The 19,304-nt window shown below is 36.2% G+C and overlaps 1 protein-coding gene across 1 annotated transcript in view; it reads right to left on the bottom strand.

The window, feature by feature from the left end:
• The window catches only part of SLC9A9 (solute carrier family 9 member A9), a gene marked incomplete at its 5' end in the record, with an annotated part of 207,296 nt that overhangs the window by 142,063 nt on the left and 45,929 nt on the right, over positions 1 to 19,304 (bottom strand). The window contains 2 exons of the mRNA XM_082487179.1: positions 10,555 to 10,660; positions 18,761 to 18,876. Of these exons, the coding sequence (XP_082343305.1) occupies positions 10,555 to 10,660; positions 18,761 to 18,876 (222 nt within the window). The remainder of the gene's footprint in view (positions 1 to 10,554; positions 10,661 to 18,760; positions 18,877 to 19,304) is intronic.

The following is a 19,304-nucleotide window of genomic DNA, read 5'->3' as shown; positions in this document are numbered from 1 at the left end:
CCCTATGCACATATAAGTATATATGTACACATGCAAAAGAATTTCAGGTAGACTCATGTTGGTTCACTCTAACTCAGTAGCTTAAGGATTTGAGTCTTAAAAGATCAAGGCTTGCAGTGGGAATGTTTCCCTGTTGTTGCTGTTAGCGAAAAAAAAAAAAAGAAGGGGATCACTAGAGACTTCAGTCTTTCCTAGTGCTCCTGGGTAGCCACTGGAAATACGCAGTCCATTCTCTCACAGTGTGAACGTGTTCTTCTTTCATGGAATCACAACCTGATCTCCAAAGAATAAAGGAATTTTGATGGGAGTTTTTCCTGCTGTAACAAAGACTCTGTCTCTTTGAGACAGTGGTACTCTTCAATACTGTGTTTCTGGAAAGGATTTGAACAATGAATAGGTATCGGTGGGTACTCAGTAAATGAAACGGCAAGCTCTTCCTCACCTTTCTGATTCATACTCCTCTTCTGTCTTCCCTGCCAAGAACAGTTGAAAAATATGGTGATCTACTGGAAGTACCAGAGAGACTCTTATGTACAGTATCTCATCCAGAGAGGAAGAAATGAGCTTTCTTTTGGAACAATTCAAGGGAAACAGTATCAATATGTTCATTTTAAACGAAAAGGGAGTTGTCTCTGTAAGTAGAATTAGACTCTGTATGTAATTATCTTGCTCTCAGAAAATCTGTCTTATTCACTAGAGAAAGGTTATTTGGATAAGAAAAAACATCTGGAAGAGCTCAAAAAACACGCTGACTCGTACCAGGGTGTACTTCAGTTCTGAAGAGTTCCCAATAGAAATCTTTGAAATGAAGAAGCTTTGATGCCAATTCGGTCATTTGTATGGAAAATGTAGCTAAATAATTGCCTCTTAGATGTGATTTGCAAGCACTGCAAGCAGCGTTCTTAATTCTGAGCTTGCATTTCATATTTTTAAATGTTATCAGTTTGTTTGTGTATAAGTGGACAGAAATACCTGCAGCTAGTCTGATTTGATTGGATATGACAAGTACAGACATTCCCAGCTGATTTGAGCTAAGCTACATTTTCATACATCCCTGAGGGCAATCTTCATAAAAGTACTCACTGAAATCTATTCTAGCTTAGCAGACTGCAACTGAAGGCTGCCTATTCAAATAAATTGCATAAACAAAACAGAGCGAATTAGATAACTTACAGCGAGAAAGACCTTTAGTATGTATTAACTAGAAGCTAAGTAGAATTTTAATGTAGAGCTGATATTGGAAAAGGGAGATGAAATATTAAAAAGTGAAAACAACATAGTGATGAGGATTACCTCCTGAAAACATTCTGTTCCATGTCTCCATTCTCGTACTGAAATTCCAGCTAGTACAAGCATTACAGAAATTCCATAGCATTTTTCCTGCTGATTTAAGCACAACACGGCTCTGTACAGTAAGGATCATGGAGAAAAAAGAAAGGAGGTTTTATTAAGCAAGGACAACATCACTTTATGTGGGGTTTCCTCTCTTCTGGGAAAGAAGCTCTTTTAAAGTTCCTGCTAATAGCAAGTTTGGTTAGTTTCCCAGTGCTCACATCTCCTGTTCCAGATGGTCACTGACGTGAAACTCTAATTATCATCAACAAAATAAGCTGGGACTAAACCCTTCCTCAAAGGTAAAAAGAGCAGATGGACAACTGTAATTTCATTATTATAGAAAAAATAAATTAAAAGGATCTCTTATCCGCCTTTTAAAATCACTCACTAACTTGTTGCACAATTGACTCTTTGCTGTATTAATTTTTAAGTTGCTCTGTCTGGCTGGTTGAATGGCTGCTTGGTACATAAGCCTTTCTAACAATATTGGGAATAGCAGCCAAATTCATCTTGTCTATGGGGAGCCAGTAAATTAAGTTTTGGGGCTGAACTTCTATCCAGCATTTTTTCTTTCAGGTATTCAGGTAATTCTATTTTATTCCCCTCCATAGTGTTACAGTCATCCCTCCTCAGGAATCTTAGTGGGAATAAAATCACAAATAGTATTTATCTGGGATGAGGTTTAGGCTGACTCCAGAGATCCAGCTAGTCATTTGTCCAGGACTGTAGCTAACAGGCATTGAAATCCCTAAATCTTTGTCAAGGATTCAAGGTCATGCATGTCAGTACCATGGAGCAACTCTTCCTATGCCTGTTGTGGTCCATTGCTGGTCTTACTTTGGTCTGAGTTCTAGGTCAGGTTTTGCAAAGGCAACCACCCAGCTAAGCCTGCCGCTGCTCACACTAGAAGTGTCAAATAGAAGCCTCAGTCTCTCCAGTTCTGCCAAATTACTTTACGTAAGGACAACTACAAAGAAAAGGTCTGGGCACAACTCTCTGTTTCTCGCAGAATCTCATTCCTTTTCTGAATTCAGATTCATTACCTGATTGCAGCGTACCACTCTTTAGAACTGAATGTCCTAATTCCTCTACTGTTCACAGTTTCTTTACAGTTCAGGAGCACATTTCACTGTACTACTTCAGAATTTCAAAAATAGACATTGCTACTAAAATAACATAAAACTGCAACATTGCATCAGAGAAAAATAATTGTGTTTTCCTCTGCATCCCTATGAGTAAACAAGCTTTTCTTTCCTCTAAAGTCCTAGCTACAGGTTTAAGTATCAGCGTCACGATCTGTATTTACACAGTATGCCATATCTCGGTTTCCCACCATGTCTTTTTTTTCCTCACTCTTGCTTTTTTTTAGTCACGCCCTCACAATCTCCATTTGTTGTTTTCATCAGTTCAGTTCTTACTTTCTCTTTCACCCCCATTTCACCATCTCTTCCCACCCTTACAAATCTATATGCCACCTATTTTCTTTAAGTAGGAAAATGTTGCATGAGTTAATCCTTTATACCTTTTTGTCATCTGCCTGATGGCACACAGGTGCTTGTATTTCCCTCTTTTCTTCCTTGGCTGGAAGCGTGTCTCTGTGCATACTTTCTACAATAGTTGTCAAGGAATAAGGCTTATACATTTTTGAAAAAGCAATACCTGGGCTGAACAGTTCTATGTGTAGCTAGACTAAAGCTATTAATTGTGTGTGCATAAGGGCCCACTTATGAATAGAAGGGTTTTTTTTACACTATGACTTACTACATACTGTCATGCCTAGGCTGTGTGAATAACATCTTGTCTGCACTCAGATACACGCTGGAAATAAATAGAACTTAAATGAGTTTCTTTTTCACCCCAGTGGCTGAAAATAGTATAGTAAAAGACACTAAGAAATTGCACGAATGCATGTTAAAAAAAAAATGCCTGAAAATATAAGGGCAACACAGAAACAAATATTCATTTTCCGTATGTGATGACTCAGTACTGAAGTAATCATATTTTTTGCTATTTGCTAACAGTGCCTAATAAATCTCAGCAGGAGGTATGAGATACAAGCTGACAGACTTCACCATGTTCTTAAACTGACTGAACTCCCAGTTACCTGGAGATGAGGAGGAAACTGAAACAAAGACAAAGTATTGGCTGGTAGAAAAGTCTTTGTTTACTAATTGACTACACATGATACAAAAGGTTTTGAGACAGTACATGTGGAAGCCCATGATATCACTTTTAAAGGCCACTTTCTGACTATAAATGCAGTTTAAGGGAAAAAATATGATATAAGAACATTCAACTGTCTTTCCTTTGCAAAATTTGTTCTTCAATGGGTTCAGGGATCAAAGTGTGGCAAAATCTATACAGAATAATGCTCCAAAAATGGAAGGGCAAAGGATCCAAATTAGAGATGGTCCATGACAAAAGAAGAAAGCTTAAAATAATTGTAAAGGGAGTCTCACGTCTACTGAGATTATGCATCAAGGAGACACCCATCATAGCTTTCAAAGCCAATATTATTTTCTGCAAATCCCAGCTCCCAACTTCATTATTCAGCAACATAGTTACAGTATCTTTTCACGTCCTTTATAGAACTGTGGATTTTAATATATAATAAACAAGGAATCACAATTAGAAATTGCAAAAATAGGAAAGTAACACTTGCAGATAATGGATAGTTACCTCACCAGGCCAACGACCAAGTTAAATGGAACATAACATAACATTTGTACCTATCTTTGGTGTTTGTCAAATATCTGTTTCTTCATTCTCTGATTACATTCTGTGTAAACTACATTCAAGTTCAACAGAGGTAATAAAAATACATGTATACAAATAACTAAACCCAGAAGTGTTTAAAGGTTCTTATTAATTTTCTGTTTGAGATCCATTTGACCAAAAGAGTTTCTTATATATTGAAGAAATTTGAACTGAACTAAAATTAGTAATATCATGACTGTACCTTTCAGTAAGAATCACCAGTGTCACAGAAGGAATTCTCTTGACTTCCTAAGGCAAATAGAGGGATCACTGTCTGAGAAATGTCAACCTTAGAGAGTGCTCAGCACAAACTGAGCTGAACTCTGGCTTCTGAGTTATTTCCCCTGGAAATGGATACTGTTTTTCAATAAATTTGTCTCGGGTATTTTAGAACACCCCATGCAAGTTTCCAGGAGAACTTCTGCCAAGAAAGAATGGTTAGAACATGATATTAACTTGTATAAGGTATTACTAGACTAGGACGAAAGTATTTTTTGAGCAGAGAAGAGGTATGCTATGACATGTGTTGGTTCATGTCCATCCTGGGAATAGTTAAAAGGAGACATGATTTCCTCACTGGGCACAACAAAGCTGACCATCACCTTTATCAATTTTCCCTGCCCCTTTTCCCCTCAATACTATGCCTAGGCATCACAAACACATTGAATAATCAGAGTTGCTCCTTTATACTTTATCCTAATGTAGCAGATAAGCTCTGCTTATGCTAAAGAAGGAAAGACAAAAGCAAGATGACACAGGCAATCTCCAAACCATTTGTCATAAATTTCAAGCATTTTAAACTATTAAAAAGGGGTCTGGATTCTATAGACAGTTAATTTATCAAGCACAAATATGGTGTCATATGCTGCAGCTAGATCATGAAAAATAGACTTGAAATATATCTATTGTTAGAGAAAAATTATATTCCAAGAACTTCAGAAAATGAACTTTCTTCATCATGGTAAACTGCTTGGCAAATCTTTGAACCTATCCATACAAACCTATTATGTAGAAGGAGGTTGCAGTTCCCTTCTACCAGCACAGATTTTTGGGGGGCAAAAAAAGAGGAAAAAAAAAAAAGGGAAAGTTACCTATTTATTCCAGACCATCTTATCGGGCTAATAGAGGAATTCTGAATTCCTGAAACAATATTGCATCTGTGAGCATCAGTGCAAATATGCATCTCGCCAACAAATACTGTTCCATTGCAACTGGTCATACAATAACAGCATCTGTTACTCCTCCAGTTCTTACCTAGTTCAAAGAATTTAGCCTTTCAGTGCTGGTCCCAGACTTTTGCAAAGGGAACCTTACAGCCTTACTGGGTCAAAATCTGGGCCATCCATTGCCTGATTTTTGCTAATAGGCATAAACGATACTCTACAGAAGAGGCAGGATATCTATTTCAAAACCACCTGGTATTTTTTGTTTACTTTCCTCTTTACCTTCTTCTGAACCTCCAACGTTATCATCTCTTCCTTTATTTACCATTTAAGGTACTTAAAAATGTCAAGCTCAACTTCATAAGAAAACTATTCTTGCAGCATGGTTCCTCTCTGCCCAGAAATATCAATACTTCTAAGCCTTCTACAGCAATTAGCATTTTGACATGGGATGGGAGGCCTTTCTTTCATATGTCAGCTAGTTTCTCTGTTCTCTGGCTTCACTGCTGTGTGATCCTCAACCATGCTTTTTATCTCCATGATTTCCACTTAATTCACGTACCAAACTGTTCTTGATTGCACATAACAGAGCTAGTAAATCCATTCCTTGCCACATGTCACAATGTTACATGTCCTGTTTCTCCCGGCTGTCACTCACTTGTTTTGATTACTTGTGAAAGACACTGCCATATGTTGATGTCCCTGCTGCCCATTATGACTTCCATACTATCACCCCTTCTAGGAAGGGGATGAAACTCACCAGGTCCGCTGAGCAGTGGTACAGAGCCAGCAGAGAAACAAAGTCATGTCTTCCGCATAATGATGATACAAACACTTCTGACACTGACTACAATGGAAACATCTCTCGTGTAATGTTCTCTTAGATAATTTGCTAACAGGGAACATGTATCAGTATTCATAACTGCTTTCCACATCCTGCACTCACTGAGCACTCAGCAGGTGAAAGATTAAATAGCTCTGCTAAACAAACTGTCTTAATGCTAATGGACCTGTTCAGCTACTTTTCAGTCATGTCTCAAGCTATGCAATGTTTTTTATGCAACTTCTTCCACGCTTTCTTCATCAAATTTCTCTGCAAATGTGGAAAAACTTTCCCAAGTCCAAACCTACAGCACATCCACTCAAAATACACGTGGACTTTTTCTTCAATAAGTGATACATAGTATGAAGACAGAACAATGAAAAAGGAAGCAAAATGAAATAAGAGGTTAATCCTTATGATTTGCCAAAAAAATCCATAAATCATAAATTTTTAGCCAGAGTCTACCATCTTCATCGCACACAACTCCAATTGAAGTGACTGGGATGTTTCTCAGTTTTGATCTTTAGAATGTGGCCCACAGCTAATAAGTGCCTGGGTACACAGACAGCTCACTGTTTTGGTCTGTAAAGTACTATCTACAAACCTAAGCAATGATAAACATTCCTGGGTTGGAAATCTATGAATGAAATAGATCACCTTGAATGTTGCATCCTACAGCATGAATGCCTATGCATATCTGAAGCTGAACAAACTGCTGCTTTATGGCGTTCAGGGAATTGGATGGCAGAAGCTTAAATTTACAGCTAAGAGAACACTTTATGTGTGCTGGAACATTTGTAAGCTAAATTTTGTTGTTATTTTTGCAAAAAAAGCTGAAGAACTTGAAAACTCAGGAGTTAGAGGATACAAACATTGGTAAAAAAACTATCATCTGGAATCTTTTCTGAAAATACTACATCATAGACCAACCCCCAAGGAAGCAAAAGAAATAATTCTATGCAGTATATATTATGATACAGTGATACAAGAAACATAATCTTAAATGATATTCTTTCATTCTGGAAGCTACAGAACAAACTCAGGTCAACTTCTTGGTGATGAAATACAATATATCTGAAGAACTGAGAGTGATTTCTTTCTTAAAAATTGTAAGAAAAATATGATCAGAAAGATCTTGCCGTGAAAGATTGCTGTAATCTGTTGTCTAAAATTAATTCCAAATAGTGGAACAACCTCTAATCCTAAAGACTATAAGCGTATTTAAATACATGAAGAAGAAGCTTAAATAGCTTATTTTTCCTACATACGTTTTTTTTGTTGGTTTTAATGTTAGCATATATAAAATACTTCTACAGAAAAAGCTTATGCTGTAAATAGACATAGGAAGCGGACACCAGTAATGAGGCAATTTCCTGGAAAACAAAGCACATAGGCAATATTCATGGCATAATTAGTCATATAGGTTTTTCTGGGTAAAAGCAGATGTGTTTAGTCATGTAATAAGTATTGTCTTGTAGAGCTCTGTTAATATTTTTCTTAAATATCTTGAAACCTTGATACAAAACAGGTTCATAAATGACTCATTTTGAATATTTAAATCTTAGTTTTCTTCCAAAATGTTTATTTTCTGTGAGAATTCTCCCAGACTTTTTATTAAAAGGAGACTTTTTCCCTAATAATGAAAAGTTGTAAGCAACTCTGCAAGTTCCTTATATAGGAGAAAATCCTTGTTACATCTACAATACCCTTGCTTATAGAGGCCTTTGTCTGGATGAGCTCTTCCAGATGCACAGCAGCTTGTCAGCCTTTTTGCAGCCACTACTGTCAATTTGATTCACAGTGATCCCTCCTGCATGGATTATCTTAAAATAGCACAGTATAAATGAAATCTTGCAATTATCACAAACAGCCAGGTGTTTGGTATGGCAAGATGGCCTATAGGAGAGTTGCTAATTTGGCCTGGAGAACTTGTGTGCTTGATCAGTATTTTCTGAGGGCAATTGGCCACAGCGTCTGTACACACTGTTGCAGGAACACACAGCTAATGTGACTTATTAAATCCATATGAAAAATGTCGGGGTAGTCGGTCCTGCTGCTGTCCTTCTTAAACTAAATGATAAACAAGACAGGGAAAATAGAGGTTGGAGGGAGAAGCTGAAGGAAAAGAGAGATATCGATATAAAACCCTGTTGGCAGACAGCCATACTACCTTCACCTTGCCAAATTGCCACAGTCAGCCGTAAGGCCCTTCCCTCTTTTCCTCCCTTTCCTGCAGGCATTAACTTGGTTATTCTGTTAGCTGATGAAAGACACTGTGTATTCTCTTATTCTGTTTTCTGTTTACCATTACAAAATGACTTATTTCTGGATTTGTAAACATTATTCTCACACCTTTTAAAATAGTCTATTACTGTAATGATGAACGTGTTGTGTTTGCACCATCCTGAAAAGTGGTATGTGTTACAGAGAAAAAATCCTAGCTGTTCTTTTGTAGTGACAGAAAAATCATATTCTTCATTTAAACTTGGTTTGGTTTAGTGGGGTGTTAATGCACTGAAGCTGACATTATTAACAGTATAGCTTTACTTAAAAGGCTACAGGAAGGAAGATCATGTTAGGTTCCAGAAACATTGTATTTGTGCAGAAGCTGATTATTTAAGCCAGAAATTAATTAAATGTGAAACTGATGATGCCGTATATTCTCTTCAGTCTCTACAAATGACTTAGAAAAATCAAGGTATAGGTCACACGGAATATATAGAAAATACTCTAGTTTTCCAGTGACAAGTAAAAGTTGTAATCCCTCATCTACAGCAAAGAAAACACGAGAAGGAGATAGCCAGCATTTGCATCAGACATCCTTCCCATAGATTTCTGTATCCATGCGCAGGCTGGGGGTCATAATGTAGACTTCAGTACTGGGAAGAGTAAAGGTTAGAAACTCATGAATCATGTACTATCTGACATTACTTTTCTTTCTAGATTTGCTTTACAGTTGAGTTGTGCCTTTGAAGAGATCCATGTGCTCTGACATCAGAGCAACTGAAAACTACAGAAGCTTAAAATATTCTGGGTCTCCTTGAGTTGCTTGAAGCCTAACCATTCCAAGTCTATAGGACCCTTGCATTATCAGATGAAGAGTCTAAATGAGCTATAAATACCCAGGCCTTTACTAAACAAAGCCAAGTGAGAGAGAAAAAATCTCAGAGTGTTTGTCACCTACATGCTTCTTTCCAATTTTAACAGCTGCTTTAATGTTTTTCTATCTGTTCTCTCCACTGTGGTTCCTATTCTTTGCTTAGTTTTCCCTTTGCACATTTTATTATCTGATGTACTAGATGCTGTCCTAAGTGACACATTCCAACCACAGTCACTGAATGTGACAGCCGTGCTGTATCTAATCATAAAATTCTGTGCTCAGACACTTGACAGCATTTGAAAATATTACTTTTGCTCTAAATACAATGTTAGGAGTTTAGTGTAGGTGAATGTAACTAGACTGATAATTGGAGAATGAGAAATTAAATAGGAATACTATTTATTTGTATTGTGAAACAATTTTATTTGGTTTTTTTTACAATTCAGCTATTATAAATTTCTCCATGGGGTTTCAGACAAAATATAAAACTAATTTTTTAATGACTGCAAACTCTGTAAAAGTCTGTTCTTTTAGGACAGACTAAAGACAAAAGTCTGTTCTTTTTGAACTAGGACAGGACAAATCCTAGTTCAAGGAACTGTATTTTAAGGAGAAAGATGGCACTGAATTGGGACTTACTGTGAAGCATCTTCAAAAATGAATTTCGTTTTGCAGAGTTATGTTACTTTTAAGATTATCTGAGAGGATTATTTGTATTTCTAGCAAAGCTACAGGAAGCATGAAATACATGTAGAGTGGAGTTAACTTGAGATTCTGTTAATCATGTACTTAGCATCTGTGTTTTTAGGACAGCACATACTTGTGTGATTCTGGCCTATCATTTGTGATCTGTTTGAGGCTTCCTGAGAATAAAAAGGCTATATATAAATTTAAGATAATATTATCAGCTGAAGCTCTGTCAGATTCAATAGGCAGAAGCAGATAAACTGAGCTACTGTGTAACACTTTGTGGTTTTAATCTTGGAAAATAATAGATTGCAAAAAATAAAAAGAAGCTGTCTCCAATTTGATAGTTGCCCTATGTTCTAGGTGCTCATTCAGCATTATTTTTTTCAAGATATCTTGTTTAGATGAGAAAAGAAATCATATAAAAATAAACTTAGACATTTCACAGAATATACTGCTTTCTAGGTTGAAGAAAATGGACTAAAATTGCATTTTGGATACATAGTTACCATTAGCAATATTGGAATTCTGGTATTTAACAAACCAAGAACCACTCCAGAACTACATCTCTGTAATGAAAACTTCTAATGTTATATCTATACTTGCACAAGCTCTGTGAGAATTATATCAGCAATTAAAGCTTGTAATTGTCTCACCACCAAGTAAAGAATGGAGGTGGGTGTACTTACTATGTCAGCACAATAGCCACAGCATCATTTAGGACACTCTCTCCGAACAGGAGTGTGTACAAATCTGTATCCACATGCAGCTCGTGGAAAATAGCAAGGACTGTCACTGTGTGGAGAAAAAGCAAAGCGAGTTTGTTATTTTCATATTCATGTGGCAGTGCAAGAAATAAAGCAATGTTAGAATATAGGTTTTGAGAAGTCCAGTCCTATTTATTACCTGAGTGGGTAAGAATAAATTAAAGGGCATCAACTCAAGCATTTAAGATCCTTAAATCCAACAAGTCAGTGCTTCAGCTGAGTTAGGAAGAAACTTTCCCTGTCACACAGAGAACCATGCATAAATGAAAATGTCACAGCATATTTTACTGGGCGTAAAGGACTGTGATCTTGTGAGCAAGGGGAAATGAGTGTGCTGAAAACATAGGTCTTGTCATGGACTCTGTGTGTGATAAGAGTAGCGGTTTACCTATTTTAAGAAAGATTTTATAACGCTTATCCATCTGTTATGCATGCTTACTGAGGAACATGCACAACCTTATACCCTGTCCCACCAGCAGCATAACCACTTTCACCTCAAGTGTAGCCTATCTGTAGTCATGAAGCCCTCTCATCCAGATCAGGATATCTGATACTTGTAACCCATTTTAAGGTTCCTTCAGCATATAATTAATTGAAATCCCTTCCTCCCCGAGTTATGTGCTATATTTGATTTTTACCTTATTAGCGCAATAGAAAAAAATAGAGTTCGTGGAATTAGAATTGAAGTTGGGCAAATCATGTAGACACACGTACTCAGGGGCATTTAGACACTTGCTCATATTCAGGTAATTAAGTCCTATAGATATTAAAGTATGCCTCAGTTTCCTTACTTGTAAAGAGGGGATCACAGTGCTTCCCAAGATCTACTTAACACTTCATAATCTCCAAATGAAGAAGGCTATCTATGTTCTGTGTTGATATTATTATTCTCTTTTCATGGACGAAGCAGAGCTTTCTCTTTTCAAATAGAATTTAATGTAAAGGCCCCCAATTATTTGTATGGTCAAAAAATTACACCGTAACTCACTGCTTCACTGGTGCTCATTCTAGTACATAATTGTGCAATAGACTCTGTCCTCATGGCCCAGGAATCACAAAGATTAGGAGTGCCTCTGGGATGCTATGTTAATATCTGACATTTCAGAAATGAGAATTATGTATTTTTACATTGAGATGACTGCTGATAATTCACACAAAAACATGAACAGGTAATTATGCTTTGCCTTAGTAACATTTCTTGGAACTTTGAAATCATTACTGATAAGATTTTCTAAATGGCACTTAAAAGTGTAATCTAAAAATCAGTTTATAAACCCAAAATAGATTCTCAGTTCTCCTGTGAGATTTTATGTCAAAGTGATCTCTGTTGATGTGTTATCTTTGAAGAATTTTTGAAGTGTTATTCTACAGAAGACAATTTAGGAGATGTGTGTAGCTGAACATTTGCTGATATAGCTATATTTAAACTAGCTAGTTATATTTAACTATCCTGATAACCTCACCCATCTACTCCTAGTGCAGTTATAATTTAAACTAGGAAAACAGTTCTTTCCCCAGAACAGCTCAATGGTGTAGGAAGAATTTTTACTGGCAAAAGATATTTTCTTGGTTCACCAATATCTATATTCGGGTTTTTGCTTGATTAGCAACGCTGCCTTAATGTGCTAAATGTGGACTAAATTTAGTCTCCCATTCTTTGATGTCATTGGCATAACAACAGACTTGTTTTCTATAGCTTTTTGCCATTTCCAGCTTTTGTTTATTAGCTAATTAGTTTGGGCTTACATTAATAGTCCCTGCGATAATGATAGAATGAAAATAAGAGTAATCAGTCCAATGTATTGTTGGTATGTACGTGTAGCAAGCCAAGCCAATTAGACAGATGCCTACACATTCCTCTCCTTTCTCTCGCTTCCTAAGAAAACAGCTTTCTCTTCATGCTTTCTCTCCCAATGCTACCCCAAAAATCTGACTTAAAATCTTTTCAAATGAAAGCAAAATAATAAAGCAAACAACACAGTAATGCATCAACTGCCTCCTCTGGGAGAGACTCCCCAGTTCACCCAGTTCTCAGAAATTATCTTCCATTTCAAATGTTTCTCCCGTTCCCAATGGAGGTTATTGGAACTTCTATACAGCACTACCTGTCCTTGACTGAAGAATTCTGGTATCTGCTCCATCCCTGGTTTTGTCCGGCCCAAGGTACAGCAAGCTTCAGCCATACCGCTGCTGACAGATGCTTATTGGATCTGTTTTTAAAGAACTGAGGTGATGCTGGTTCCACAGATCCCAAGGCAGACTAACCTGCTCTTCAGTATTCATAAAATTTATAAATGCAGCGATTCCTGAATGTCAAGCCTAAATCTCCCCTCCTGCTCTTCAATTCTGTAATTTCCATTCCTAGCCTAATGAGACATGAATAAGTTGTCACGTTTATTCCATTTTTCTTTCCAGCAACATTTTGTCTATTCAAAGACTCATTTCAGATCTCTCCTCCTGAAACTGCCTCACTTCTTTCAATAATGTTTTCTAGCCCTCTAACCACTTCTAATCTGTCTATATCTTTCTTGAAATACAGTGCCCAAAATTGCATCCAAATACTGCAGTTGACACTTGCTGCCAAGAAACAGAGTGAGAAGATGCTGTAGAACACGTTAATAAATCCTGCTTTACTTGTTTTGCTATGTATTGGTACTGATGACTCATTTTCAGGTTGTAAACTTGAAATCCTTTTCAGCAGTGAATGCTCATTTCTTATCTTCTATCTATGAAGTTGATAATTTCCAAGTGTAGCATTTATCATTGTTGATTTTAAACTGCTGCAGGAATCATATTAAGTTCTAACCCTGTCCTTCAAAGTGTTTGCAGTATCCTCTCAGCATAGTATTATACCTTAAAGAAGCAGCCTCTATTGCATTAGACAAGTCATTAATGAATAGGTTAAATATTATCTGCATAAGAACAGAGAACTGCATGTTTAACACATCCACTCCATTTAGGAGTTTTGTAAAGTATTTTCACCTTGTTTTGCCAACCACTGTCTAGTCATTTCCTCAAGATCACGTGTGCCTTCATTAATGACAAGAATCTATGGATATAGTTCAGAATGGGCATATCAAAAAGCTACATGATACTCTGCTATTGAAGAAAGTTATTTTAAATTCTTCAATGGATATACTAATAATCTATGAATAGTTATCATTGTCCAAAGTAGTCACATCATGTTTTGTCTGATGGATGACTTTAAAACTCAAGGGAATTAATTTAGAAATTCAGTACTTGCTATCAGGTGCCACAGTAACGTATCTGACCTGTGAGAATCTTCATATCTAAGCAAAGACCATAGAGATTACAGTGCAGTAAGTATGGCCTCTCTGAAGCTCTGAAGGCACTTTTGAGGAACAGTAAGTAAGGCTTGTTTTTTGTGTGGTAACTACTCAAAGACTTGCATAACTCATCAGATACAATATGTATTATAAAAATACCAAACTACTTTTCATTAAAGTACACAGCACCTCTTAATTTCTTTTGTCATTCTAAGCATATGAGGACAGAGATAGGGATAGGTAAAGAACCAGATGGCTAGAAGGACAGGTAATTGGGGGACAGCAAACAAACATCTTTTATGGCAGTAGAAAACTGAAATAACATGTATCAGGGCTCCTGACTCAGAAAGGATTGTGAACTTCATTGAAAAATTCAGTGACGGGAAACATGAAAATAGTGAAACATCTAAGATTTTCACAGTACTTCTGCCAACGCAAATCTGATTCACTTCTTCCTTCACTTCATGGACCGAGGTAGCATCTGTTATATGCTAAGCCTAGCATGATTTTGGTTGTACCCAAGTCAGAACAAGTGTCTGTGGAGCTGGTTTGACACATGTAGAAACAAATTGGCTTTTTATTAATTCCTGTAAAAAGTATGTATAACCGAAATACCAGCAAACTACAACAATCCCTAAGCTAACTGTATCCTATACTTCTTAGTTGTTATGTTTAAAAAGAATAAGGAAGCTCAGAAAATAAATGAGACCATTATATAAAGTACTGGTATTATTGTACCTTCGTCTTCTGACTAGAAATATTAGTATCTTTCATAGCTCATGGGCCTAATTTATTTTAGGACAGCAGTGTCAAATGGGAAGAAAATAAGATGAGAGAAATCTCACTTATATTTCCTGTCCATTTTTCTCTAAAAATAACAAATCCAGTTTTAATTATAGTCTCCTTTCCCAACTAATCGGTCACGCCAGTCACAGATTAGTTCAGTGGTGAATAAGAAAGCATAAAAATATTTTAATTAAAAACACATTTCTAAACAGTCTTATATAACCAGCGTATAAAATGTATTACCTTGCTGTATTTATAAATTATTCTTTTTAATGCAAAATCCTTTGATTTTATGAAAACCAGAAACTGCTGTTTCTGATAAATATCCAATTTTATCAATAACAACAGCAGTGCAACTCGCATCTTCACTTCAGCTGTAACCATAGTAACTTCAAATAGAGAAGAGCCTTGTGATTATCAATATGACCAAAGGTAAGGGAGTTCATATAACTCAGAAATAGCTGTGCTTCAGCAAACCTTGTGACGGTTTTCTATGCTTGAAATGTCAAAAGCTAAAAAAAAAAAAAAAGTGCTAAAGATACATGAAACATCTTTGAATTGGAAGGTCATTGCACAGAATGTGTTAATAACAGCTAAGACAAACTGCTGAAGTTGTACTTTCCACTTATTTTTTTGGTGGCTAAGGCAGAGTTCAAACCTTTTCATTCATGTGCCAGTTTTGTTCTGTACCCTGAAGCAGCCTATTGCTGGGGCTCATTGCTGTGTCTGCCTTTCAACCACAGAGCACAGCTGTTGTCAGAATATCCTCATCTGTGCTCAGACGTGAGGCAGTCGCATTTTGCAGGTCTCTGATGCGCAGGGAGCGAGAGCTGGGGGCTCCGCTCCCCACACCAGCAGCTTTTCCACAGTCTCTTTGCTGCTCTTGATGAGTGACGTGTGTACCAGAACATGGGGAGGACCTTCTCCATCCCCTCTGAAGGGATCACACCAAAAAACTTCCAGAGTCAGGTTATATTAGAAATCAAAACACAGTACTAACACAAGGCAAACCTTTTCAACAGCAAAACAGAGAAATCTCTGCTGATTTACACAGACGAAGTAATAAGAGATGATTTCCCCAACTACATGATAAATGGTACCTATTGATCAGAATAAAGAAAAATATAAATACTGGTCTGACATTTTAAATCAAAGACTAATGAAGGGAGAATTTCAGAACTTTAAAATTCTATTTCTTAGAAATTAAATCTCTGACCTGAAGTCTTGAAATAAGAAACCTTTTCTGCTGAAAATGATAAATCATTGGAAGGAGATATTTTCTGTAAAATGAATGACTCACTTGAAAGTAACCTTGCTTTGTCCCTAAAGTTTCTACTGTTTCTTTCTAGAGATGTTAGAGTTTTTTGAGGCATCCCTATATATCACACATGTTTAGGGATTACAGTCTATAATGCAAAACACAGTTCCAAGTATATCCAGTCATAAATTAATTTCTTAATTTTAGTTCAAGTGCTAGTTTTCTATATAAGGGAACCCCTAGCATATAAAAGCAATTATTCTGAACTAATTTTATGCAAAAGTCTCTATATTAAAAATCTTCAAGTAACCTTCAAAACTAAAACCTACAGAGAGCTATGATATTATTTGCTTCTTCCTAACAATATTAGCAACTTTCAGCTGGCATATGTGTGTTTACTGCCCTGGCAGTAAAATTTTTCATTTAACATGTAAACATCTACCAGTCATCTTTACTGTTACAAATAAGGAACTCAATCAGAACAACTTCTGTCAAGTCAACAGATCCATTTTAACATCTTTTGAGACTTAATTGCTTTCCACAGACAAGGGAAATCAAATCTCTTTTTGAAATGAGCCTATAATCCTACACAGTGAAGAATTATATGAAAAATCAGGTAGCAGATCTGACAGGAATTTATTATTTCATCCTTGGACAGTAATTTATTATTCTATCCTACTTCTGCAACACTAACAACATTTTACCAGAGACTGTTTTTTCAAAGCTAGATATCACATATAAAATCATTAGACTGATTATTTTATGCCCTAGTATGTATCAGTCCTCCAGGGGACCATATTTTAACTGATTTTGAAATTCCAATGAGCTCTTTCTATGGCTTGAGATTATAGTTCATGAGCAAATCCGGCAACACAATGAAATATTTTCAGCAATGTCTACCATTAGTTAGTTAATTAAAGCAAAAATTTCATTCAAAATGGTCTGCGTCTTTGAGGGACTGAAATTTATGGATAAGATTAGTAAAAATATGAAACAGCTTAGAATATTGTGAATAGATAACAGAGGGAGTAAGAGGTTAAAAAACCTCTTGGACATGCACAGACACTCTATATAAGCAGAAAATAATTACAAACAGTATTAATCATGATAGTTTGTCACACTAAAAGCAGTTTTCTCAAATGCAGTGTTAGATTTTTAAGCCTATTTTAAAATCTGGGAAAAGTAATCCTTGTCACTTCTTACTTCTGCCAGTGCAAGAGGAGCTTCTCTTTTTTTTTTCTCATGATTGTTCCAGATTAATCAGTGGTGATTTAATACTATTATAATCAAAATGAGTGCATTTGTCTTATGTATTTCTCCTCATAAGTCAACACGTTCATTTGTGAAACTAAATGGTATTGGACTGGAAAATGGGTAAAGAAACTAAGCCAACTGAAAACTCTATTTATAGCACAATCAAGAAATGTACTTGGAAGCTGTAAGCAACCTTTTATTCCATAAGCAATTTCTTTTCCTAGGTTTTCTTTGTGCTTTCAGTTTCTGTGTTTTTCTCTTGCTCTGAGGATAGGTTCCAATCATGTGCTGAATCTTATTAAAGTAGTTGGGCAATTTCATAAGTGGCAGCATATTGGATGCTTGGATTAATTTGAGAATAACAGTTTGATGGAGCTTTTATAGCAATCTTGCAAGAACTGGTTTTGGGGAAATAAATTGTTTTACACCATATTTTTAGGCCATCAGAATGATAAATCACGAGCTTAAAGTCTTTTGTTAAATATTGAGGGTTCGTTTAAAGAATGGAACAGATTTGTAGAACAATGTTGCTTTTTGTCATTTCTTTTAATAGCCGAGAATTTGAAAGATTTATTCATAAGTTTCTCAGAGAAGCTTCTCAAGGGTAGTTAACACTAATGCAGCATGTCATGTGCATCACAAGATGTTTTCTGTTCCACTTCCAGCTCAACTGAAAATTTTGCAAAAATCCAATGTACCCTTGTAGACTTTGTACTTTGTCTCTTTGTAGGTAACGTATCAAAAAATCCTTTTTTCACCTTCTCCTTCACTATTGCTTCACAGATGCAAATAGTAATACTTTCCTTTGAATATCTGAGTACTCTGACATAGACATTTTCAACATAACAAAATCTGGACAAATCTATGAAACCTAGGCAAACTTTGAGGTTAGCCCTGTTTGGATGAGGAGGCTGGACTTCTGGACTTCCAGAAGTCCCTTAGAATGTAAACAATTCTGCAATTCTGTGATTCTGAAATTCACTGTTTCCCAGACTTGGCTATTTACTGTAACTTTAGGCTTTAAGTCTCACATCTGCAAATTCAAGTCAAACTGTTGGTTTCTGTCTTTTTAGAGTTGTATTTATCATGAAACACTGCATTCAAATTGTAAACTGATACCTTATAGACAGTATTTATATGGCCAAATCTGAAAGCTCCATTCCCCATATCTTTAAACTGGGTTAGATCACACATGAATGCAATGTCTAAACTATTAACCATGAGGCTCCAGTGTTACAGCAGTTCTCATATCAGCAGTGAATAGAGAGGTATCCTGAAGATTGGAGAACAACATTTTTCCAACCTCCCCAGCAACTTCATTTATAAAGTTTGTGAGCTAAACGTAGGTAAACCAGTTACTAAAACAGACACAAGTGATATCTGGAGCCAATTTGACTTATGATTATCAGAGTATCAGACATTTAACAGCTATGGGAATAAAAAATCAAGAACAGAGACTTTGGACGTTTCTATGGCACATGCAGTTGTTATGTCTTATTTCCTCTTCTGACTTTTGAAAAAGTAATTTATTTTAAATGGTTACCTGGATCTGTGGCAGACATCAGCGATCCAAACAATAAACAGTCAGTGAAGTGGAATTCCCATTCTTCTAACTGGCCAGTGTGTACCATGGCCTTCACAAAACCATACATTATCAGCCTGTCAGGGGAAAGATAAGACAGGCATTCAGACAGAGTGTATAACACTTATGCTTAATTTATAGTATTAACCAGGTTCTTATTGTCTTCAGCTTCTTTTAAATAAATGTATCCCATGAATACTGAACATAAGTTGCTATCATATAAAAATTCTGTTTCCTATTCAACTGCTCAAGTATTGCATTGAAACATCACAGACAATTCCAAAGCAAAGACTTTTCTGAATAATTGTCATCTGCTGGTAGCAGAGGACAATGCTTCTGCCTGTTTGTTTTTCAAAAGGAAAGATAATGTAAGCTTAAGAAGACATTATTAAGACTAATTTGTCTAATGTTGTAGAATATTTAAAGGCAGTTCTACTATCAGCTCTGTGGCTTTCTCTAATATTTCTAAATTAATTGTTTTACTTTATCAGCTTTTAAACGTTAG

This window comes from Vanellus vanellus (assembly GCF_965231255.1).
Source record: "Vanellus vanellus genome assembly, chromosome: 8".
In the NCBI taxonomy this organism is placed as follows: Eukaryota; Metazoa; Chordata; class Aves; order Charadriiformes; family Charadriidae; genus Vanellus; species Vanellus vanellus.
Note: the sequence above shows the minus strand (reverse complement) of the source record. Positions and strands in the feature narration are given on the sequence as shown.